General features: G+C 30.9%; 1 protein-coding gene across 13 annotated transcripts in view; it reads right to left on the bottom strand.

Annotated features, from left to right (window-relative positions):
- Positions 1-19,545, bottom strand: part of LOC145291467 (pre-mRNA-processing factor 40 homolog A-like) — a 180,780-nt gene that overhangs the window by 76,880 nt on the left and 84,355 nt on the right. For 6 of the 13 annotated variants that reach the window (XR_013869422.1, XM_080137328.1, XM_080137329.1 and 3 more), the window contains exon 19: positions 16,594-16,650. The exons of the other annotated variants lie outside the window; for them this stretch is intronic. Coding sequence is in view for 5 of the 6 variants with exons in the window: in XM_080137328.1 (XP_079993454.1) it covers positions 16,594-16,650 (57 nt within the window). In the remaining variant the exon portion in view is untranslated. The remainder of the gene's footprint in view (positions 1-16,593; positions 16,651-19,545) is intronic. 13 annotated transcript variants of the gene reach the window in all.

Here is a 19,545-nt window from a genome sequence, read left to right as displayed (position 1 = left end):
CTGCAGATTAAGGAAATCTGAATATTTCTTTTGGAGTATCCTGTCGAACAATAAATTCTCATCTCTATGTATAATATTTTGAATGCAGAAATTCCAAAGTATCATAGGTTTCTAATAACAGATGCCACATACAAATTTATTATTTCTAGACTATTAGCCACTATTTTATGTAACTTTAGAACGTCATTTTACACACATTTAATCATTATAATAAAATCTTACATTTCATCCTAGAAGTGACATCATCACAATCATCTTTAGAGGATGTAGTTCCTATTTTTCCCTCTAAATATCAAGTCCTCCTATCACCCACCCCCCAATCATCATCATTTAAACCTGCGTAATCTATTACAATCATCGCCAAATTAAAAATAAATATTTTGGCATTACCATCTACTGGATTCTCAATATTGCAGACTACTTTTTTTTTTTTTTTAGAATGACGACTTCTTTAAGTTTTTGATCATGCTGATTAAGAAAATCTCATTCAAATTTTGGAGACAGGTACTTAGATGTATTATGCACTGTAACTCACTGGCTGCCAGGTTTGTACGCATGTGCAATAAACAAATCTACTTCTCTCCTACCGACAATGCCACCACCACCCACCCCCAGTTTTTTTTTGTTTTTTTTTTTATTTTTTTTTTAGCATTTACGGGTGGGTATGCTGACAATGATTATCACCATTAAATTTTGGGGGGAATTATTTTTCCACCCCTTTCCAAAAAAAGAGGCTGTCTACTCCAAAAGTCGTTCTTTACATGGGGATGTTGGTGGTGTCTATTCCAAACGCTGTTCTTAACCTGACAATTCTAAAAGAAGTGAAGTAAAAAAAAAAAAGTCAATTATTTTGCTTTACACGTTAAAATAAAAAGACATTAAGCTGAAATTTACTTTAATATTATTGGTGGAAGAGATGAAAAGAAGAGGAAGACTTGAACAACAAATGGAAACAGTTAGGACTGCTATCAATGATTTCGATCACTCTAAACAGTTTATATACAGTGAGAATCCCTAACCTCTAAAACTTGTTTTTACTTTCCATTAGTCTTATGGACCATTTTTCGTACTTTTATTAATTCATACTGATTTATGTATTCCCTTAATTGCTTTCTTTAAATTCAAACAGTACCTGCATGTTATTGACCCAAACTAATCGCCAGTGAAGGCCAGATTATTTCATTTCGCCCATAACCATCAGTGTCCGCAACTGTTCAGGGACGACAGTGGCCACCAACAACAACCAGGCTTCAACCGGACAATGCCAGTTAACAGGTCCTGCTAGTAAATTATAATTTACAGTCTTTCATTGTGTTCTGTTACGACAAGCTCTATTTCATATTTTGGTCGTATGAAGCTTTTTTATTTGGCTGAAATTACTATATAAATATTAATATTTATATTTTCTTCACGTTTAAAGAAGCTTTTAGCTGGTAAACTTAATTTTTACTTCTAAATTTTATATATAATACACCCACATACGTGAAATGATGTTTTTTTTTTATTTTACCTCATATAAACCTATTTAATGTTAAAACCCAAAAGTGTTTGTACTTTAGTTTCTTACATAATCATCATCATATTCATTCAAAATACAGGTTTATAACAAGAACAAGTGAAGCATGCACGATCCCTTGTGAGTGTACAGTGAACGACGCATAAAAAAAAATGACTAAGTTCAGCATTTGCCCCCCTACCTACACCATTTAGCCCAAAAAAAGTCCCCAGGGAATGTCAAATCCTGGTGAAAATGAACAAATGGTACATTTTTAGGCCTTAACATATGTAACTTTGAGTTCTGCATCATGCAAAAAAAGTAAATTACTAAGGCCATCATTTGCCCCCACCCCCATTTAGCCCCAAAAGTCCCCAAAGCCTTAACATATTTAAATTTGAGTTCAAAACTATGCAAAACTGCTCAATAGACATATACAGAAAATTTTGGGCAAATATATTAAAATAGTCTCAAAAGTGGAGTGTTTTTATTAGCCCATAAAGAGCCCCTGGGGCACACCCAAGAGTTATCGTGAAGTATAGACAAACAAAATTTTTATAGAAATCAATTAGTTACAACTTTTCAGAAAGTTTTATAAAAATCCAAGGCATCAAATTTTTTTAATAAGCACAAAAGTATCAATTTTAGCCATTTTAACCTGAAAGGCATCCCTAGCAGGGCAACCGGTGTTTTCCCGGAAAATCTCTTCTGTTACTTTTTTACTTATATCATGTTTAATGTTTGTGGAAAATTTACAAAATTTCCAAGGCGTCGTTATTGAGAAAAGTGAAAATGGACAAGGGTGAATTTACAGGTCCACCCTTCTTTTGTCAGGGATCCAAAAATAAAATATAAACAAAAAAATTTTTCTAACAATGTATATTCAGTGTATATTTTCAACAGAAAAAAAAAAAAAAATGAACCCATCTCAAATCTATAAATCTTTTAAAATTTATTTTTCCACATAACTTTTTTTTAGACTCCTCCTTCATAAATAACTTTATTTCATTAATAAAAAAAATCTGAGACTATACATAAGTACATTTCTGTGCAGATACCATTTTCTTTTTAGCTATAAAACTTAATTTTCAATTGCTGGTACGACTAATAAAATGATAAATATTGTTTTTAAAATACAAGTAAAACCTACATCTATAGATTGAACCCTACAAGTGTATTTTTACATTTGCGAAAATGTATGCACATATTACATGGGGGTTTTATGGTAATCAAAAAATTAAAAACAAATTTTTTAAAAACATTATAGCTAAATATGCAGACATTTCAAAAGAATCAGAATCAGTAAATTCCAGATAATCAAGAAAAAAATATTAGAATCGTTGCATTACTTAATAATCAATAGAAATGCATAAATCCTGCCACAATTTTTTTAAAGTAGAAAAGGAAATCTAATCTCCAATTTCAAACTACAACGAACAACTTAAGTGAAAGTAGAAATCAGAACATTGAAATTTTTCTTTAATAAAGTCTTCATTTTGATTAAAAGCAAATATTGATTTTTTCCCCTCTAATTCATATTCTAGACTTTTAACTTAGACATAAAATTGCACTTAGAAAATAACATTAAATCTGTTTATATAAAATTAGGTGTGTATAGATGTATGCAATGTTGTGTTGGAACTGAACCAATACAGTTTTAGTGAGAGCAGAGTTTTTTTTGGGGGGGAGGGATGTTAAAAAGGGATAGAACTGAACCCGAAAAATTTAGCTGACCAAAAATCAGTAACACAGAAATTACATAGGTGACATTTAGAATAGGTCACTGGCCAGACCGCACACCAGCCAGATAAGAGTAACCCAAAATATTCTTGGAGTCAAAATTAAAAAAATAAGTCTGAGACAAAAGTAATTTAGAAGACGTAATAGAAGAAAACAGGAAAAAAAAAAATTATGCTTGGCAAATGAAGAATTAAATGACCAATAATAAAACCAGTGATAAGGAAAAAAATTGAAGCAGAGTCAGCATGAAGGAAATGGAAAGGAAAATAAAAAAGTAAAAGGAGGAAGGAGAAAAATAAAGAAATAGAGAATGGGAAAAAATAGAGAACAAAAGCTGGGGAGGGGAGAGAGTAATTTAAAAAAAAAAAAGAAAAAAGTTTTAAAAATTTAATTTTTTTTTTTTCCTTCTTTGCAGCAAAAAAGGGAATTTATCAGGAATCAAAGAAAAGGGGTGGAAAGAAAACGGTAGAATCTTTAGAGAAGAAAGGATTGGAGGATGAATTCATTTATTTTTCTCAGCTCAACACATTTGAGTCTGAGACGAAATTAGTTATAAACAAGAAAACTTTGAGAAAAGCAATTGAATTAAAAGTGCTGAACTGTGCAGAGATTTCCATACTTTCAAACAATGCTGAGCCAGACTTAGAAAAAAATTCAACCCATAGAATAATGTTTCTCAATTTTTAGATGAGAATTGATTATTCGGGTGTTATTTTCACAATGTTTTACTAAATATTTTATCCACTACGCCATGGGTTCTTGTAACATGTTTATAAGTTACACTCTTCTACATGTTGAAGATTTAATCATCAGTGTGGGCGACACTCAAAATATAATTGCGAATTACTTAGGAATTCTACCCAGTCATGGCTGAGGAAATGAGAGCATGCTATACCCATGGATTTGTTGAAGGGTTCCATTTGAAATTCTGTGCAGCATCCAGAGTTCAACAAGACATGCCTGAAGAAGGTCGGGCGTTACATCGGTTGGAACGTTGTGAAAATAACATTCAAGATGAGAACAGTAGTCTGACGAATCCAAATAATACACAACAGATAAATGATAAGCACCTCATGAAAACCCCCAACCACCAGCTCACAAGTTTTGCCAGTGTAAAAAGAATGATGGCGATCATTTACTCATTCAAATTTAATGAACTAGGACAATTGCTACACTAAACACTAGCGACATCCGTGTCACTTTATTAAACCTGTTGTTATTCAACTGTAATGTTATTAATATTCTCCCCAGTGTCAGAATATAACAAAGAAAGAAAAATGGGGGGAAAAACTATAAAGAAAGAAATTAGTTGATCAACAGAACAAAAGTATAGGAACTGATGTTAGTAGAAAAACAATGAAGGGGGAGGTGGTTCACCAAGACACTCGAAGGATTGTTAATCAAGGTGTGGCGGTGAGTGGGATAAAAGACTGAACCTAGTGATCAATACATTTACATTTAATTCACAAACAGTTTAAGGAGTGGTAGTGAGCTTTGCAACAGTTTACAACAGTTAGAGACAAAAGGGCCTTTACAGATGACTAAGATGTGAATGTAGAAAGTCGACGTGTCACACACACACCCAGAATCCTATTGATATTTACAAAATGTGTTTTCTTTGTTTCTCTTAAGTTTATTTTTTTTTTATTCTTGTAAACTGGTGTTCACCTCAGCAGTTTCCAATGTGTGAGACAGTGACACGGTTAGAAGAAGAACCAGAAGGGACAAAGACAAAAGAAAAAAATACAGTACACAATGTTGGGGGCTAACGATTGTCACTTAGTAGGGGAAGCACGTGGTTGCACAAAGCAATAAAGTTGTTGGTCACTTTACAATTATCTAGAGGATTCACTCTTATTCTAATTAATCAACCATTATGAATTTCGGAATATAGTTGCTAGATATGATGATGGATAATACAGGCTACATTTAGTTTAATGTAATTTTATGCAACACAGGCAAATAAAAGATGAAATCCTTTTGTGAGAATTCAAATACTTTTGATTTCTATGAAATTTTACGAAATTAACTTTACTTGACCCTTGTGTCTGTATGTGTAATACAGGGTGACCCCCAAAAAATGGGCACCAACTCTAATTAGGCCCCGTTTCTTAGTGTTTTGTCTGAATGAAATGAAACTTAGGTCATAACTAGTTTATTATATTCAAAACATCACATCAAAACACTCGGATCTTTGGTCTTTTTTTCTTCGTTCTACAGCATATGTTCTAGATGGCCTCCATTTAGCTTTTGTTTTTTTGAGGTCACCCTGTTATACACGTGTTTATTCATACAAACATTATTAGCTACATATGTACATACATGTACGCACCTATGTAGCTAATAATGTTTGTATAAACAAACATTATAAACACACTAAGTTCATTCATGGAGCACTCTTTAATAAACAGAAAAGTTTCAGTGGATCTACATCTAGGAAACAAAAACTGTAGAACCATTATATATATATATATATATATATATAGTTTTAAATATAATGGGCAGAAGTCTCTCGAGAGCTCTTTCAGCTATCATCTCATCAGGAGAAAATCGATAGCGTAAAATAATAATACTATGTCGAAAGTAAAGAGTTCTGATGGGGAAAACTATTGAATATGCCAAAAATACGGGGACATTAAAATAAAGTTTATTAACTTTAAAAAAAACGATTAAAATATTGGCACAACGAGGAGGAAGGAAAAAAAAAAAACGGGAGAAAAGATTCAAAGTTCCCCAAAGAGAAACAATGCGTTAGATGTTTCTTTCAGCCGGCACAAAGAAGGTTTCCGCACCGCAATAGAGACAGACTCTCAAAATATTTAAATGGTTTTTGGAGTCCGCTCTATGTAGCACCTCGAACCATTCTATTTTATATCTATCGGCACAGCACAGGTTGTCAACCAAATGCTGGCCAATAGCACAGTCCAAGGCTGCAGAAGGAGGGAGACTACCAGACCCCATCCTCCCTTGTCTGATCTTCGATGGAACATGCTGGTTTATACAAGTCAAAAGATGCAAGGATGTTCGCCAACATAACCAACATCGCACTAGCATTTGAATTGATATACAATATTGCTATTTTGGATGTAAGGCAAACTATCCTTGCGAAAAGAAAGAAATGCAGGTCTCGTAGTATATATTAAACGTAAGGACACAGAATAAAAGCAGTCATAAATACTTCTGCGAATATATATATATATATTCAAGCAAATATTATTCAATGCAATAGGAACACTTTGCTTTATTATTCTTTTTTTTAATTTTTTGATTTTCCATATAATCTTTTTTATATCGAATCAAAAATATTAAAAGTCCCATAATTGTTTCTGTCACAAGCGCTTTTGATTTGTCCATGAATCATCTCCAGATGTTGAAGTAAAAGTGTGAAAGAGCGAAAATGAGAATTAAAAGTGAAAACTAAAAGATACAGTAAATGGCGTTAGGTGAAGATAAGTTAAAATATGAAAAGTCGATTAAAAATATAGGTCGATTAAAAATTTGAATATTAAAATCAGCAAGTTCGTGGACACTGTTAACAATTATGCAAGGTATTTTAGAATGCTACTGCTTTTCTCGAATGCAATATCATTTATAGTAGATTGAAGGGTTGTAATATATGACGCTTCAAGAATTTTTAATTTTTTAATATTATTTTCATGTATAATTTTATGTTGTCAACGAGGACTTTTATAAGATTGGAGGGTGGACAGTTATGTTCTTTTATCAAATGTTTATATATAGCACTAGTATTATTTAAATGCATGGTTATTTGCTGGGACAATATATATAAACCTATGCTGGTGATTGTCAGTTCACAATCTTTGACATTGTTAGTTTTGTAAATCATCCTCCCATCTATAGAACCTTCTCTTCTCAAATAGTTAACCATCTAGTCTTGATCAAACTTAATTTCTTTCAACTTCAGACAAAAGTTAAGACCCAAACTATATGGAGAGTTTTAGTTTTTCTTTCCACTTCCACAATCAAGTTATCCATATCCTTATTTTTGCCTACTCTGCCGACCAGCTATTGGTATAGTTACTGTTCATATTTTCTAGTTCTATGATCTACTAGAATCATACATTCTATTCAATCCCTCCTATTTATCTTCCTCCTCTACCAACCTCATGCTTATCATTTATCTTCCAATCCATTCTTCAAAATTTGTCTTGTTTTAAAATTTATATAATAACTTGCAATGATCCACCTCATTTCCATGCTTGAGCATTCCAGTCACCAGCAAACCGCTTGAAGGTATATGTCCTAAAAGGCGCTATAATCCTTGTTAAACATAGGAACATATATCACAACAACAGTGATGTTGAAAATTGAGCCCTAAAGGCTGATTTGAAGGAGGCGTTCAGAAATTGGATCCCATTCCAAGATTGAAGTCTTATCATTGGTGCTCAATGTGATGGCAACATCACAACAGCCAGAATTATCAAAACCTGCTATGGTAGAGATATTCATATGCAAAAGAGTCCAGAAGTGGAATAACTGAATATACCGAATTAAGGAATCTAACTTCAGAAAGGCATGCAATTTCAATGCCATATTTGTAGAGAGCTTGAATTGTCCGAGCTTGCATTTCAAAAGAGAGTATGGTTCTCACATTCCAATATGCAACATAGCTGATATTCTTCTGAGAAAAATTCATTTGGCTTACTTCTCACCTGTCCCAATGGGAGAGGACAAGAGGCACCACATAAATATGAAATGGATAATCAGATGATGTCATCATGCTCTTTTGGATTAGGCAATCGATGCTCATATGACAAATGATGGAGCAGCTGTGTTTTAGACCACTGAGTGTTCAAAGCTGCTAAAACAGGAAATCTTTTTTTTTTTTATTTTTTTTTTTTACACAGTGGTCACCACTTATCAAGGCCCGGAAGCCACTCAGGGATAAGGGTTATTGCAAGTACATTACGTTAGTGTGGAGATTTGATGAAGTGTTTACTTAAGGGGGCGGTTCATTAGGAATTTGTTAACGTTGGACTTGAAGACATCCAAGTTGTAGTCAGGTGGGAAGCAGGCAGACGGAACAGAGTTCCACAGGCGTGCAATTCTAAGAAAGAAGCCCTGCTCATGGAATCCACGTTTTGATTTAGGCACAGATAAAGAGTGGGGGAAATTTTTCACAGTGGATTCAGCTAGACGGGTGTTTTTCGTGAAAGATTGGCGAGGGGGGACCAGAGATTGGAGTTCAGACGAGCACCTGCCATGGAAATAACGATAAAACAAAGATAGGCTCACAACGTCTCTTCTGTGGGAGAGAGGTTGCAGGGTAGAGAAAAGAAAAAATCTCAATGGTTTAGATCATATGCTTCAATTATGTTTGAAAGCTATCCCTAAGTCTTTATCTTTGTTGAGATTAGATGCCAATAAGCTGCAATGCAATGCTGTCACCATATGATTTCAAGTTGAAATTAAAAACCGCTTCAATTTCCATCACTAACGATTACTATATTGTCCAATTGATTACTGTACATTCTTAATCCTTAACCCCGAGTGGTCTCTGGGCCTTGATAAGTGGTGATGCCTATGTAAAAAAAAAAAAGTCTCCTATTGACTGATCCTGAAATATCGCCAGAAAAGAATTGGTCCGCCTTTAACGAGAATGTCCAAAAAGTAGCTCATAAAGAACTATGTGCTTCTAATCATCATCGAAAGGAATAGATTCCACAACATACACTTGCTCTGGATGAAGAAACACTGAATGCAAAAACTAGCAATGATTCAATCTTCCTTGTCTTGAGAATCGCATCCTGCAAAATCTAGTGGAAAGGTCCAAACATTGGCATCAGCACTTTGCAGAGCTTTGTAACGACGAACCGCTTACAAAAGGTCTTCTTCCTAATTAAGAAATCACAACTTCTTATGAATGTGATAACAATATCCCCACAGAAATTGCAGAAGTCATAAAGAAATTGAAAAATAACAAAGCCACTAGTGAAGATGAGTTACCGGCTAGGATCTATAAGTGCTGCCCAGAAACAGCTTATGTAGAAGCTACGCTTGATTTTATGCGTTGATGTATATTCATACTCATTTTTAGGTAAAATGATTTATCATGAACTTCACAATTTACACATTTTTTTTATTGTCTCACAGCCGGAAAATAAAGCCAACATGAGACACACTCGTATACATAGACACGCAATATAACTTTTAAATAAGGTCTATACTAATTCAATGCAAACATATACACCTCCACGTTTTTAATATAAAATTGAAATTAATTCAGATCTCATCCTTTTACAAAGACTTTCAGGGTTACTATACATTTTTATTTCAAGAAACGTTTTCATTGGATGCCTTTTTGATAACTTTTGACTTTTTTACCATTTTAAGGATTGTCTTGACGATATGTGTACATAACCTAAGTTGATTTTAAATAAATGTTTATTTTAGTAATGGGACGATTCCAATATTTTTACCGATTCCAATTCTTTACACATAAACATTTTGAAATTTATAGTTATTTTTTTTCTTGGATTACCTTAAAAATACATGTTAGCTGTGCATATATTTTCTCAAATATAAGAATACACTTGTGGGGAATAATCTATAGATTTTACTTTTACTGGTATTTTAAATTCAATGAATTATTTTAATATTACAGAGCTCTACATTGTACAGTCTCATTTGTGCATTAAATTGGATTAAAATCAAGAGTGAACTTGCTGAATCTATAGCAACCATTTCATTTAATATTAATGTAAACTTATGGATCATCGTCAGTAGGAAATGATTTGCCAGGCAAAGTGGATAGAATGATTATCTAATATGTGTTGAGTATATGTATGTGCAAATAAGACAACAAAATAAACTTTTAGCAGATCAATTCCTAAGATATTAAAACCAAATGAACGGTTTTATTTTAGATGTTTCTATAAATATCTGTAAGGGGATTTTGTCCATCAGTTTGTCGGTCTGTCTCACTGAAGTCTAAAATGGTGTCTTTATTTTTACACACTCCCATTGCTTTTGTTTTTGTTTTACGGCATATCAACCCTTTTCAGGTTATTTCATGCTGTTGGGACCCTAACAGGTACTACCACTCCGGGTCAGAGTGGACCTGGGAGCAGTGGCAATTAAAGGGTGGCTCCACACTCCCCAAAGCCCGCAAGCTGGAGCCTCACCACTGGATATAGTTTAAGGTCATATCCAGGACCTTTTAGAAACTCAGATTGAATTTTTATTTTAGAGAAATCTAGTCAGCTCTATCATCAGCCTATCACACTCAAGTCTGAAATAGCATTTTCAGTATTGCAATCATATCTTTAAAACAAGTTCTGGCTGTTGTCCTTTGGTTGGTCATACTAAAATTTAAAACAGCAATTTCATAGATGTCACTACATCTCTAAGAGGTTTACACATCATTCTTCAATCTATTACGCTTAAGTTTGAAATAACATTTTCAGAAATGTCAATATCTTTAAAAGACGTGTTGTCAACCATCAAACTATTTGTCACACTAACGTTTGAAACATTTTCAGTAATATCAACAGATCTTTAAAAAAAAGATTGTTATGCTTAAAAAAAATAGCATATTCAGAAATGTCAACACCTTTAAAAGAGGTTCTGCTATGCTGAAATTTGAAATAGCATATTCAGAAATAACATTTCTATAAGGCACTACATCAGAAGTCAAAAGTTTAAAATAACATTTTCATCATTAAGTGTGCTGATTGAATAAATGCGTCTTAAGAAAATCTATTCTTATTTCGTCTGAACCCATCAACCTATAGGGAACCTTCATGTTGACAACCGCTAACCAAACATTAATTGCTTTAGACAGTTGTTCAATAACATTCAGAATTCAATTAGCACTTGAGAAAAAAAATCTATAAACTAATAAAAGATAGAAGAAAACTTTGAAAGGGAAAAATATTTCAGCTGACAAGTCTGATTTTTTTTTCCTTTAAAATTAATGATTATTTTTTTTTTTATGAATTATTTATTCGAGTCGACTGTCTGGACAAGGATCTGAGTTGATATCATTTAATTAAATCATGATATTGATAAATTTGTAATGGCCATCACCAGTGCTAACTTAAGTTAGTACAACGGAAATAAATTAGATTTAATAAATGGTAGTTTTAAACTGCACAAACTTTTTTTTTTTTTTTTTTTTTTTTGCTTTTATCATTGTTCTCAAAAGTACTTTTTAATCAACCTGAATTACTTCAAATTTGAATTGACAAAAAATTTTTTTTTTTTGTTTTTCTTTTTAATTAAATTAATTCTAGATAAAAAAAAAAGTCACATAATTACAATTCAAATAAATTATTTTTTGAGTGCTTGTGAAGTAAAATTAAATTTTTTAAAAAATGCATTTTAGGTTTAAAACAAAAAATTATATGATACGTCAAAATTAGTAAATTATGAAAAATGATTGACCAGATCTGTCAAAACTATTTTTTTTATAAGAAAGAAAAAAAAAAAAAAAAAAAAATCAATATTTTGTCAAAATCATATACTGCAGTTACCTCCCCTGGATTTTAAGAACTGTTCATTAACAGTTACAATAAAATTGTATAATTTGATATATTTTTACTTGTAATTATTTTTCTATTCTATCATTTTTGGGAATTATTAAACTTTTTACTAATTTCGACATGACATGTAAGTATGTAAGAGTGGTTTTACCTAAAATTCATTTCTTTAAATTTAACTATACTGCACAAGTACCATATTTTGTTATAAATGAACATTTTTAAAAATAAAGTTTTGCATTTCTTTTTTAGACTTAATTACTATACTGAGAACAGAAAATATAAATGTTATTCTATTTTTCTGCATGTCAACATTTTTATTATAGAAAAAATATTTAGAATTTATAGTGAGGATTCATTTTACTATATAAACAATCATCGGGATAGCATACAATAGAATGAATAGGCATTTATTTTTTTTCATTTCTAGAACAGCAAACATATAGTATAGTGAAACTCACGATAGTTTAAAAGAATTTTTCCCCTCTGGCATAAATTGGTAATCACAAATGTAAAACAATCTAATTTTTATTACTTAACAATCTGCATTCAGCCTTACAACGAAATTTCATAGGTGTTAAATTTAAAACACGTATAGAATGAACGCAGACATAATTTTTTTTTAAATATCTATAAAAAGAAAAGGAAAATCATTTACAAAAAAAGAAAAAAGGTTCAACTTTCTCTTTCTCTGATGAAAAACGCTCCAATTTTAAAGAGAAATTGGGAAGGCATTGATATTATCTAGAATATAGTCAATTATTAAAAAATTAGTAAAACATGGTGGAATTTCCAGTGCTTTTTAGATCAATATGTATAAGCTCTACAATTATATGAATGCAACTTTGTTTATGTCTGTGTGAGTTTGTTCCTTATAGAATCCAAAATGGCTGAACAGATTTTCTTTAAAATTTACAGAACTTTAGTGTATAAATCTAGGAGTGATCTTAGTTAGATTTTGTCTCAGAATACCCCCGATAATTACCGATAATCGAAACCGTTATTTTAATTTATTTATCATCGGTAGAGCCATTTTTTCCATGTCATCGCTTAGCAACACAGATAAAACAACAGACTGAAAATTCTACTGTGGGTAAGTTAATGGCATGTTTTGTTTTGTTTTTTTTCATTACATGGTCTGTAGGTTCAAACTCCACAGAAAAATTTCTTAATTCTTTTTCGTTAACTGCAAAGAATTTTATAACACTTGCAAATTTATGGGTTTTTTTTTTCTTTTTGCATGATGTGGTCTGTAGGTTCAAACTCTGCACATAAATTTCTTAATATTTTTTTTTTTTTTTTTTGTTCCCTGGAAAAAATTTTATATAAAATAATTTTATAAAAGAAACAATAGGTTCTCTAGAGTGGAATGTAGAATAAAATATTTTTTGGACTAAGTTACTGCATGGAGGCATGTGAAGCTTCCTCCTGGGCGATTTCACTGATTTCGATGACAATAAAAATATAAGAGTGTGAATTATTCGTTGCTAGTTAACCATTGAAACTAATATTCCTTTAGAAATGGTGTCTATCAAGCTATAATGATTTGGATTATTCAGACAACTGTTCTCGTCTTGAATGCTATTCTCACATTTTGACAAGATAGATAATCAGACTTTCAGGTATATCTGGTCGAAATCAAGATTCAATACAGTATTTTGAATGGAACCGTTTATTTAATCCATGGAGCTTGCTTTCATTCTGTCAGTCATAAGTGCGTGAAAATCTTAAACTGTAATTGTATTCTTAGTAAAAGCTGCACAGAGGAGCTTCAGAATGTCATTTAAAACTGATTATTATTTAGCACTTTCTCCGTTAAGTTATGGACTTTTTTCTGACAGTAATTTTATGACGGATCTGAATCATTATTATAACAACAACAGAGTGATAATGTGTATATACAGTGGCCTAGAAAGAAAATGGCCACTGAATTAGAGTTTTATATAAAAACTAAAACTGAAAGAAAACTTAAAAGTGTGATGTTAATAATTATATAAAATATTTTATTCAAAATTAACTTTATTTCAAATTTATTATTCAAAAGAAATTTTTCATCTTTGTAATTTATTAATGAATACTATTCAGAATTTCAATACTGTGAAATACGAAATAAGAACCATCATCAAAAACTGTAAGTTTAATTTTAATAGTTCATAGAAAGCAATAAATAATGGCTCTTAGAATGCGACCAACAATTAAATGGTGCTTATGACAATGATTTCATGCGGACTGAAGAAATAGCAATATTCTAACTTGTCATGAAGTTGACTAATAATTTCGAATTGATTCAATGGATTGCCAAGCATTGGTTATCAGCCAATTCTTAGAGGTGTGGCATCTGTAATTTACCATGTACATTGAACTGTGATTTGCAATCAATTGATGATTGGTGATGGAAATGTTTAAAAGACAAATTTCATCATTCAATACAAATACAAACTTTCTTTAAAAATAATCATACTGTACTGAAGCAGCACTTACCCTGGGCAGGGTAAACCAGCTCCCTCCGAAGGAGGAAGTTTTATAGGAATATCAAATTCACAAGCGGCCTCCAACTGCTTGTAATAAACAATTATCTTTATATAATATATATGTTTCAGTTTTTTATTTATATGTTTCAGTTTTTTATTTATATGTTTCAGTTTTTTATCATTTATATGTTTCAGTTTTTTTATCATTTATATGTTTCAGTTTTTTTATCATTTATATGTTTCAGTTTTTTTATCATTTATATGTTTCAGTTTTTTTATCATTTATATGTTTCAGTTTTTTATCATTTATATGTTTCAGTTTTTTATCATTTATATGTTTCAGTTTTTTATCATTTATATGTTTCAGTTTTTTATCATTTATATGTTTCAGTTTTTTATCATTTATATGTTTCAGTTTTTTTATCATTTATATGTTTCAGTTTTTTTATCATTTATATGTTTCAGTTTTTTATTTATATGTTTCAGTTTTTTATTTATATGTTTCAGTTTTTTATTTATATGTTTCAGTTTTTTATAATTTATGTTTCAGTTTTTTATAATTTATGTTTCAGCTTTTTATAATTTATATGTTTCAGTTTTTTATAATTTATATGTTCCAGTTTTTATCTTTATAATTTATGTTTCAGTTTTTTATAATTTATTTTTAAGTTTTTATCTTTATAATTTATGTTTCAGTTTTTTATAATTTATTTTTCAGTTTTTATCTTTATAATTTATGTTTCAGTTTTTTATAATTTATATGTTTCAGTTTTTATCTTTACAATTTATGTTTCAGTTTTTATCTTTATAATTTATATGTTTCAGTTTTTATCTTTATAATTTATATGTTTCAGTTTTTATCTTTATAATTTCTGTTTCAGTTTTTTATAATTTATATGTTTCAGTTTTTATCTTTATAATTTATATGTTTCAGTTTTTATCTTTATAATTTATGTTTCAGTTTTTATCTTTATAATTTATGTTTCAGTTTTTATCTTTATAATTTATATGTTTCAGTTTTTATCTTTATAATTTATATGTTTCAGTTTTTATCTTTATAATTTATGTTTCAGTTTTTATCTTTATAATTTATGTTTCAGTTTTTATCTTTATAATTTATGTTTCAGTTTTTATCTTTATAATTTATATGTTTCAGTTTTTATCTTTATAATTTATATGTTTCAGTTTTTATCTTTATAATTTATATGTTTCAGTTTTTATCTTTATAATTTATGTTTCAGTTTTTATCTTTATAATTTATGTTTCAGTTTTTATCTTTATAATTTATATGTTTCAGTTTTTATCTTTATAATTTATATGTTTCAGTTTTTATCTTTATAATTTATATGTTTCAGTTTTTATCTTTATAATTTATATGTTTCAGTTTTTATCTTTATAATTTATGTTTCAGTTTTTATCTTTATAATTTATGTTTCAGTTTTTATCTTTATAATTTATGTTTCAGTTTTTATCTTTATAATTTATATGTTTCAGTTTTTATCTTTATAATTTATATGTTTCAGTTTTTATCTTTATAATTTATATGTTTCAGTTTTTATCTTTATAATTTATATGTTTCAGTTTTTATCTTTATAATTTATATGTTTCAGTTTTTATCTTTATAATTTATATGTTTCAGTTTTTATCTTTATAATTTATGTTTCAGTTTTTCATAATTTATATGTTTCAGTTTTTATCTTTATAATTTATGTTTCAGTTTTTATCTTTATAATTTATGTTTCAGTTTTTATCTTTATAATTTATATGTTTCAGTTTTTATCTTTATAATTTATGTTTCAGTTTTTTATAATTTATATGTTTCAGTTTTTATCTTTATAATTTATATGTTTCAGTTTTTATCTTTATAATTTATATGTTTCAGTTTTTATCTTTATAATTTCTATGTTTCAGTTTTTGAAGTTTCAATTTATACATAAAATTCGAACTCAGCAGCCATTTTCTTTCTAGACTGTTGTTTTTACATGTTACCCAACAACTGAGATGACAAAAGTACAGCAAATCAGTCGACTAATATTTTTTGCGTAGATTAAAATGAACGTTTGTTTAAATATTAGCACAGTAAAAAAACTATTGTTAAACAAATAATTATAATACTTCCTTTATTACAAGTGCATTTAGATGTTAGTAGCATTTGCAGATTGAAGTAACAAGTAGGAATCATGAAGTTCAGTTAATTCCGGGTCTGATACTCTGTTGTGTATTTAATTGGGAAATAGGTTATGAGATGGGATTTTTTTTTTATTGGTTAGAATTTTAAACAGATTCAAAACACTGTCAGAGGAAGAGGCATGCTTGAAAACTAGCATGTAACTCCCAAGCGGGTAAATGCACCCAATTTAGGGTTCAAGAAAAAAAAAATCCCTACCATGATGCTCTAAAGGCGAAACATCTCTAACCCAGCCAGCAGGAAGAAGAAAGATGTCTACAGAAAGAAAGGAATTATGAAACATCAAATAAAATTTGACCTTTCTTTCAAATTTAAAGCAATTCTTCAAATTATATATAACAATTGTGGTATTTTTTTACAACCTGCCCCAGCATAGTATAAGCACCCCCAACCACCTTATGTTAAGAACGTCTTTCTGAATAAACACCCCCTCAACCTCCCCATATTAAGAACGGCTTTCGAGGTTGGGGAGATGTTTATTCTGAAAGCTGTTCTTAACATGTGGAGGTTGGGGTGTTTATAATACGCTGGGGCACGTCGTAAAAATTTACCACCACAATTGTTAAGAAAACAATAATTAATTAATTTGTTCAGAAAATTAATAATTAATTAATTTGTTAAGAAAACAATAATTAATTAAAATTTACCACAATTGTTAAGAAACAATTAACGGATAGAAAATCATCAACATTTTTAAAAAATGAAGAAAAAAAAACAAACAAAGCATAACATGGTTGATTTCAGGAGAAAACTAATGAATTAATTTCAGATATTTGAAGAAAAAAAAGGCATATTTTTTCAAAAATATAACTTTGGAAAGTAGAGTAGGTTTCAAGAATTTTTGTAAATAACTAATTCTAAATTTCGGTGAATTTAGAACAAAATTTAAAAAAGAAATTTTAGATGTTTGCTAACAAATTTTTTGTCAATTTGAAGACATTTTATTCTGTGTGGGACAGGTGTTCATAACCAATCAGTCTATGCATTCAGTCATGATTTCATGCAACATTTATGTGAAAAAAACTATTAAAATTAAATTTGAGAAAAAAATAAATATCCTTGCTTTCATTTCAACAGTCATGAACGGGTAAAAGATTTTTGTTTTTTGTTTTTCATAATTGTATTCTTAGTATCTATCATCTTAACTTTGAATTACCAGACAACTTTCACTTAGAACTGATTATCACTTAGTAGTTTTATCCATTAAACGATGAATCTTTGCAAAATTTTAGAAACCATAAACCTATTCGTGTTTTAGGTGTATACTAGTCTGAAAAATCTAAATAATACAAATTATCAATCCACGTTTAGAAAATTCAAAAACATAAAAAAAATAAAAACCTGTGTGATCTGCCTGACTTAATCTTGAAGCAGAAAAATGCCAAAATAGTGAATATGTGATACTATGGATACCCCCCTTCCTGCCAGAACTCCAGGGAGCATTAAGAAGTGATTCATAACAAAAAAGGGGAAGGCGGGAGGGACAGAAAAAAAAAAAAACATGACAAAAAAATTAGAAATGATTCACCAAGGCCCACAAATGTAGTTGAATGAATAGTCAACTGGGACTGGCTGATAAGACAAGCATAAAAGTGATCAGTTTCTATCAATCAGGTGTGATGGTGATAAAGACAAAAGACCGGACATAGGATTTCCAATCCCAAGTCAATAATATATTGATAAGTTTTGAGTTAAGTTTGGAACAGTTCTGAATTCACGGGAGTTGACTATGATTGGCAGCTCGGGGATACTCAAGAGTGATTAAAGTCGGCGAAAGCAGGTCCGTTTAAGAAGATAATCACTGAGGATTGACACGACCAGACAATGATCAACAGACAACATTTGGGGTTCCTTTTTCTATGCTATATAACAGTATTACACAAAGAACAACTTGTCTTGTGCTGTTTTTATCATAGTGCGACCACTAAGGTGATCATCAAGTTAGATAAGTCATTTGACTGCAGACTAACAGAAAAATCTAATTCTCAGATACTCTCTAAATCACAGAGAGAGAGAGAGTAAGCGAGAGAGAGAGAAAGTAAGGGAGAGAGAGAGAAAGTAAGGGAGAGAGAGAGAGAGTAAGGGGGGAGTGAGTAAGGGGGGGAGAGAGAGAGTAAGGGGGAGAGAGAGAGAGTAAGGGGGAGAGAGAGAGAGTAAGGGGGAGAGAGAGAGAGTAAGGGGGAGAGAGAGAGAGTAAGGGGGAGAGAGAGAGTAAGGGGGAGAGAGAGAGTAAGGGGGAGAGAGAGAGTAAGGGGGAGAGAGAAAGTAAGGGGGAGAGAGAAAGTAAGGGGGAGAGAGAGAGTAAGGGAGAGAGAGAAAGTAAGGGGGAGAGAGAAAGTAAGGGAGAGAGAGAAAGTAAGGGAGAGAGAGAAAGTAAGGGGGAGAGAGAAAGTAAGGGGGAGAGAGAAAATAAGGGGGAGAGAGAAAATAAGGGGGAGAGAGAAAGTAAGGGGGAGAGAGAAAGTAAGGGGGAGAGAGAAAGTAAGGGGGAGAGAGAAAGTAAGGGGGAGAGAGAAAGTAAGGGGGAGAGAGAAAGTAAGGGGGAGAGAGAAAGTAAGGGGGAGAGAGAAAGTAAGGGGGAGAGAGAAAGTAAGGGGGAGAGAGAAAGTAAGGGGGAGAGAGAAAGTAAGGGGGAGAGAGAAAGTAAGGGGGAGAGAGAGAGAAAGGGGGAGAGAGAGAGAAAGGGGGAGAGAGAGAGAAAGGGGGAGAGAGAGAGAAAGGGGGAGAGAGAGAAAGGGGGAGAGAGAAAGAAAGGGGGAGAGAGAGAGAAAGTAAGAGACAGAGAGAGAATTTAAAAGAGAGCCGGCAGGGTGGCTGTAGTCAACATCTGAACTTCTTAATTAAGAGTTTGATACAACAAAGCTTTTTCTACTATCTTCTTGTTTTCTAAACATGCAATTCGCAAAAAAAAAACCTCATATTTTACATCATTTGAACATACTCTCATAATTTGAGAAAACACATATATTGTAATTTTATTGCTTAGCTTTGTTAATTAACATTTATTATTTTACATAGAATTATAGTTTATTCATTTTTGTTCTCCACCTAAAATTTCCCTTTTTCTTACTGTTTTATTCTCTTAAAGGGCTACATACAACAGAAGGAATAGTAGTTGTAGTAATAATCGGACAAAGTAACCTTAGTTTC

This window comes from Euprymna scolopes, chromosome 12, assembly GCF_053919585.1.
Source record: "Euprymna scolopes isolate OS-2025 chromosome 12, ASM5391958v1, whole genome shotgun sequence".
Lineage (NCBI taxonomy): Eukaryota > Metazoa > Mollusca > Cephalopoda > Sepiida > Sepiolidae > Euprymna > Euprymna scolopes.
The sequence above is the reverse complement of the archived record's forward strand: the minus strand, read 5'-3'. Positions and strand labels throughout refer to the sequence as shown.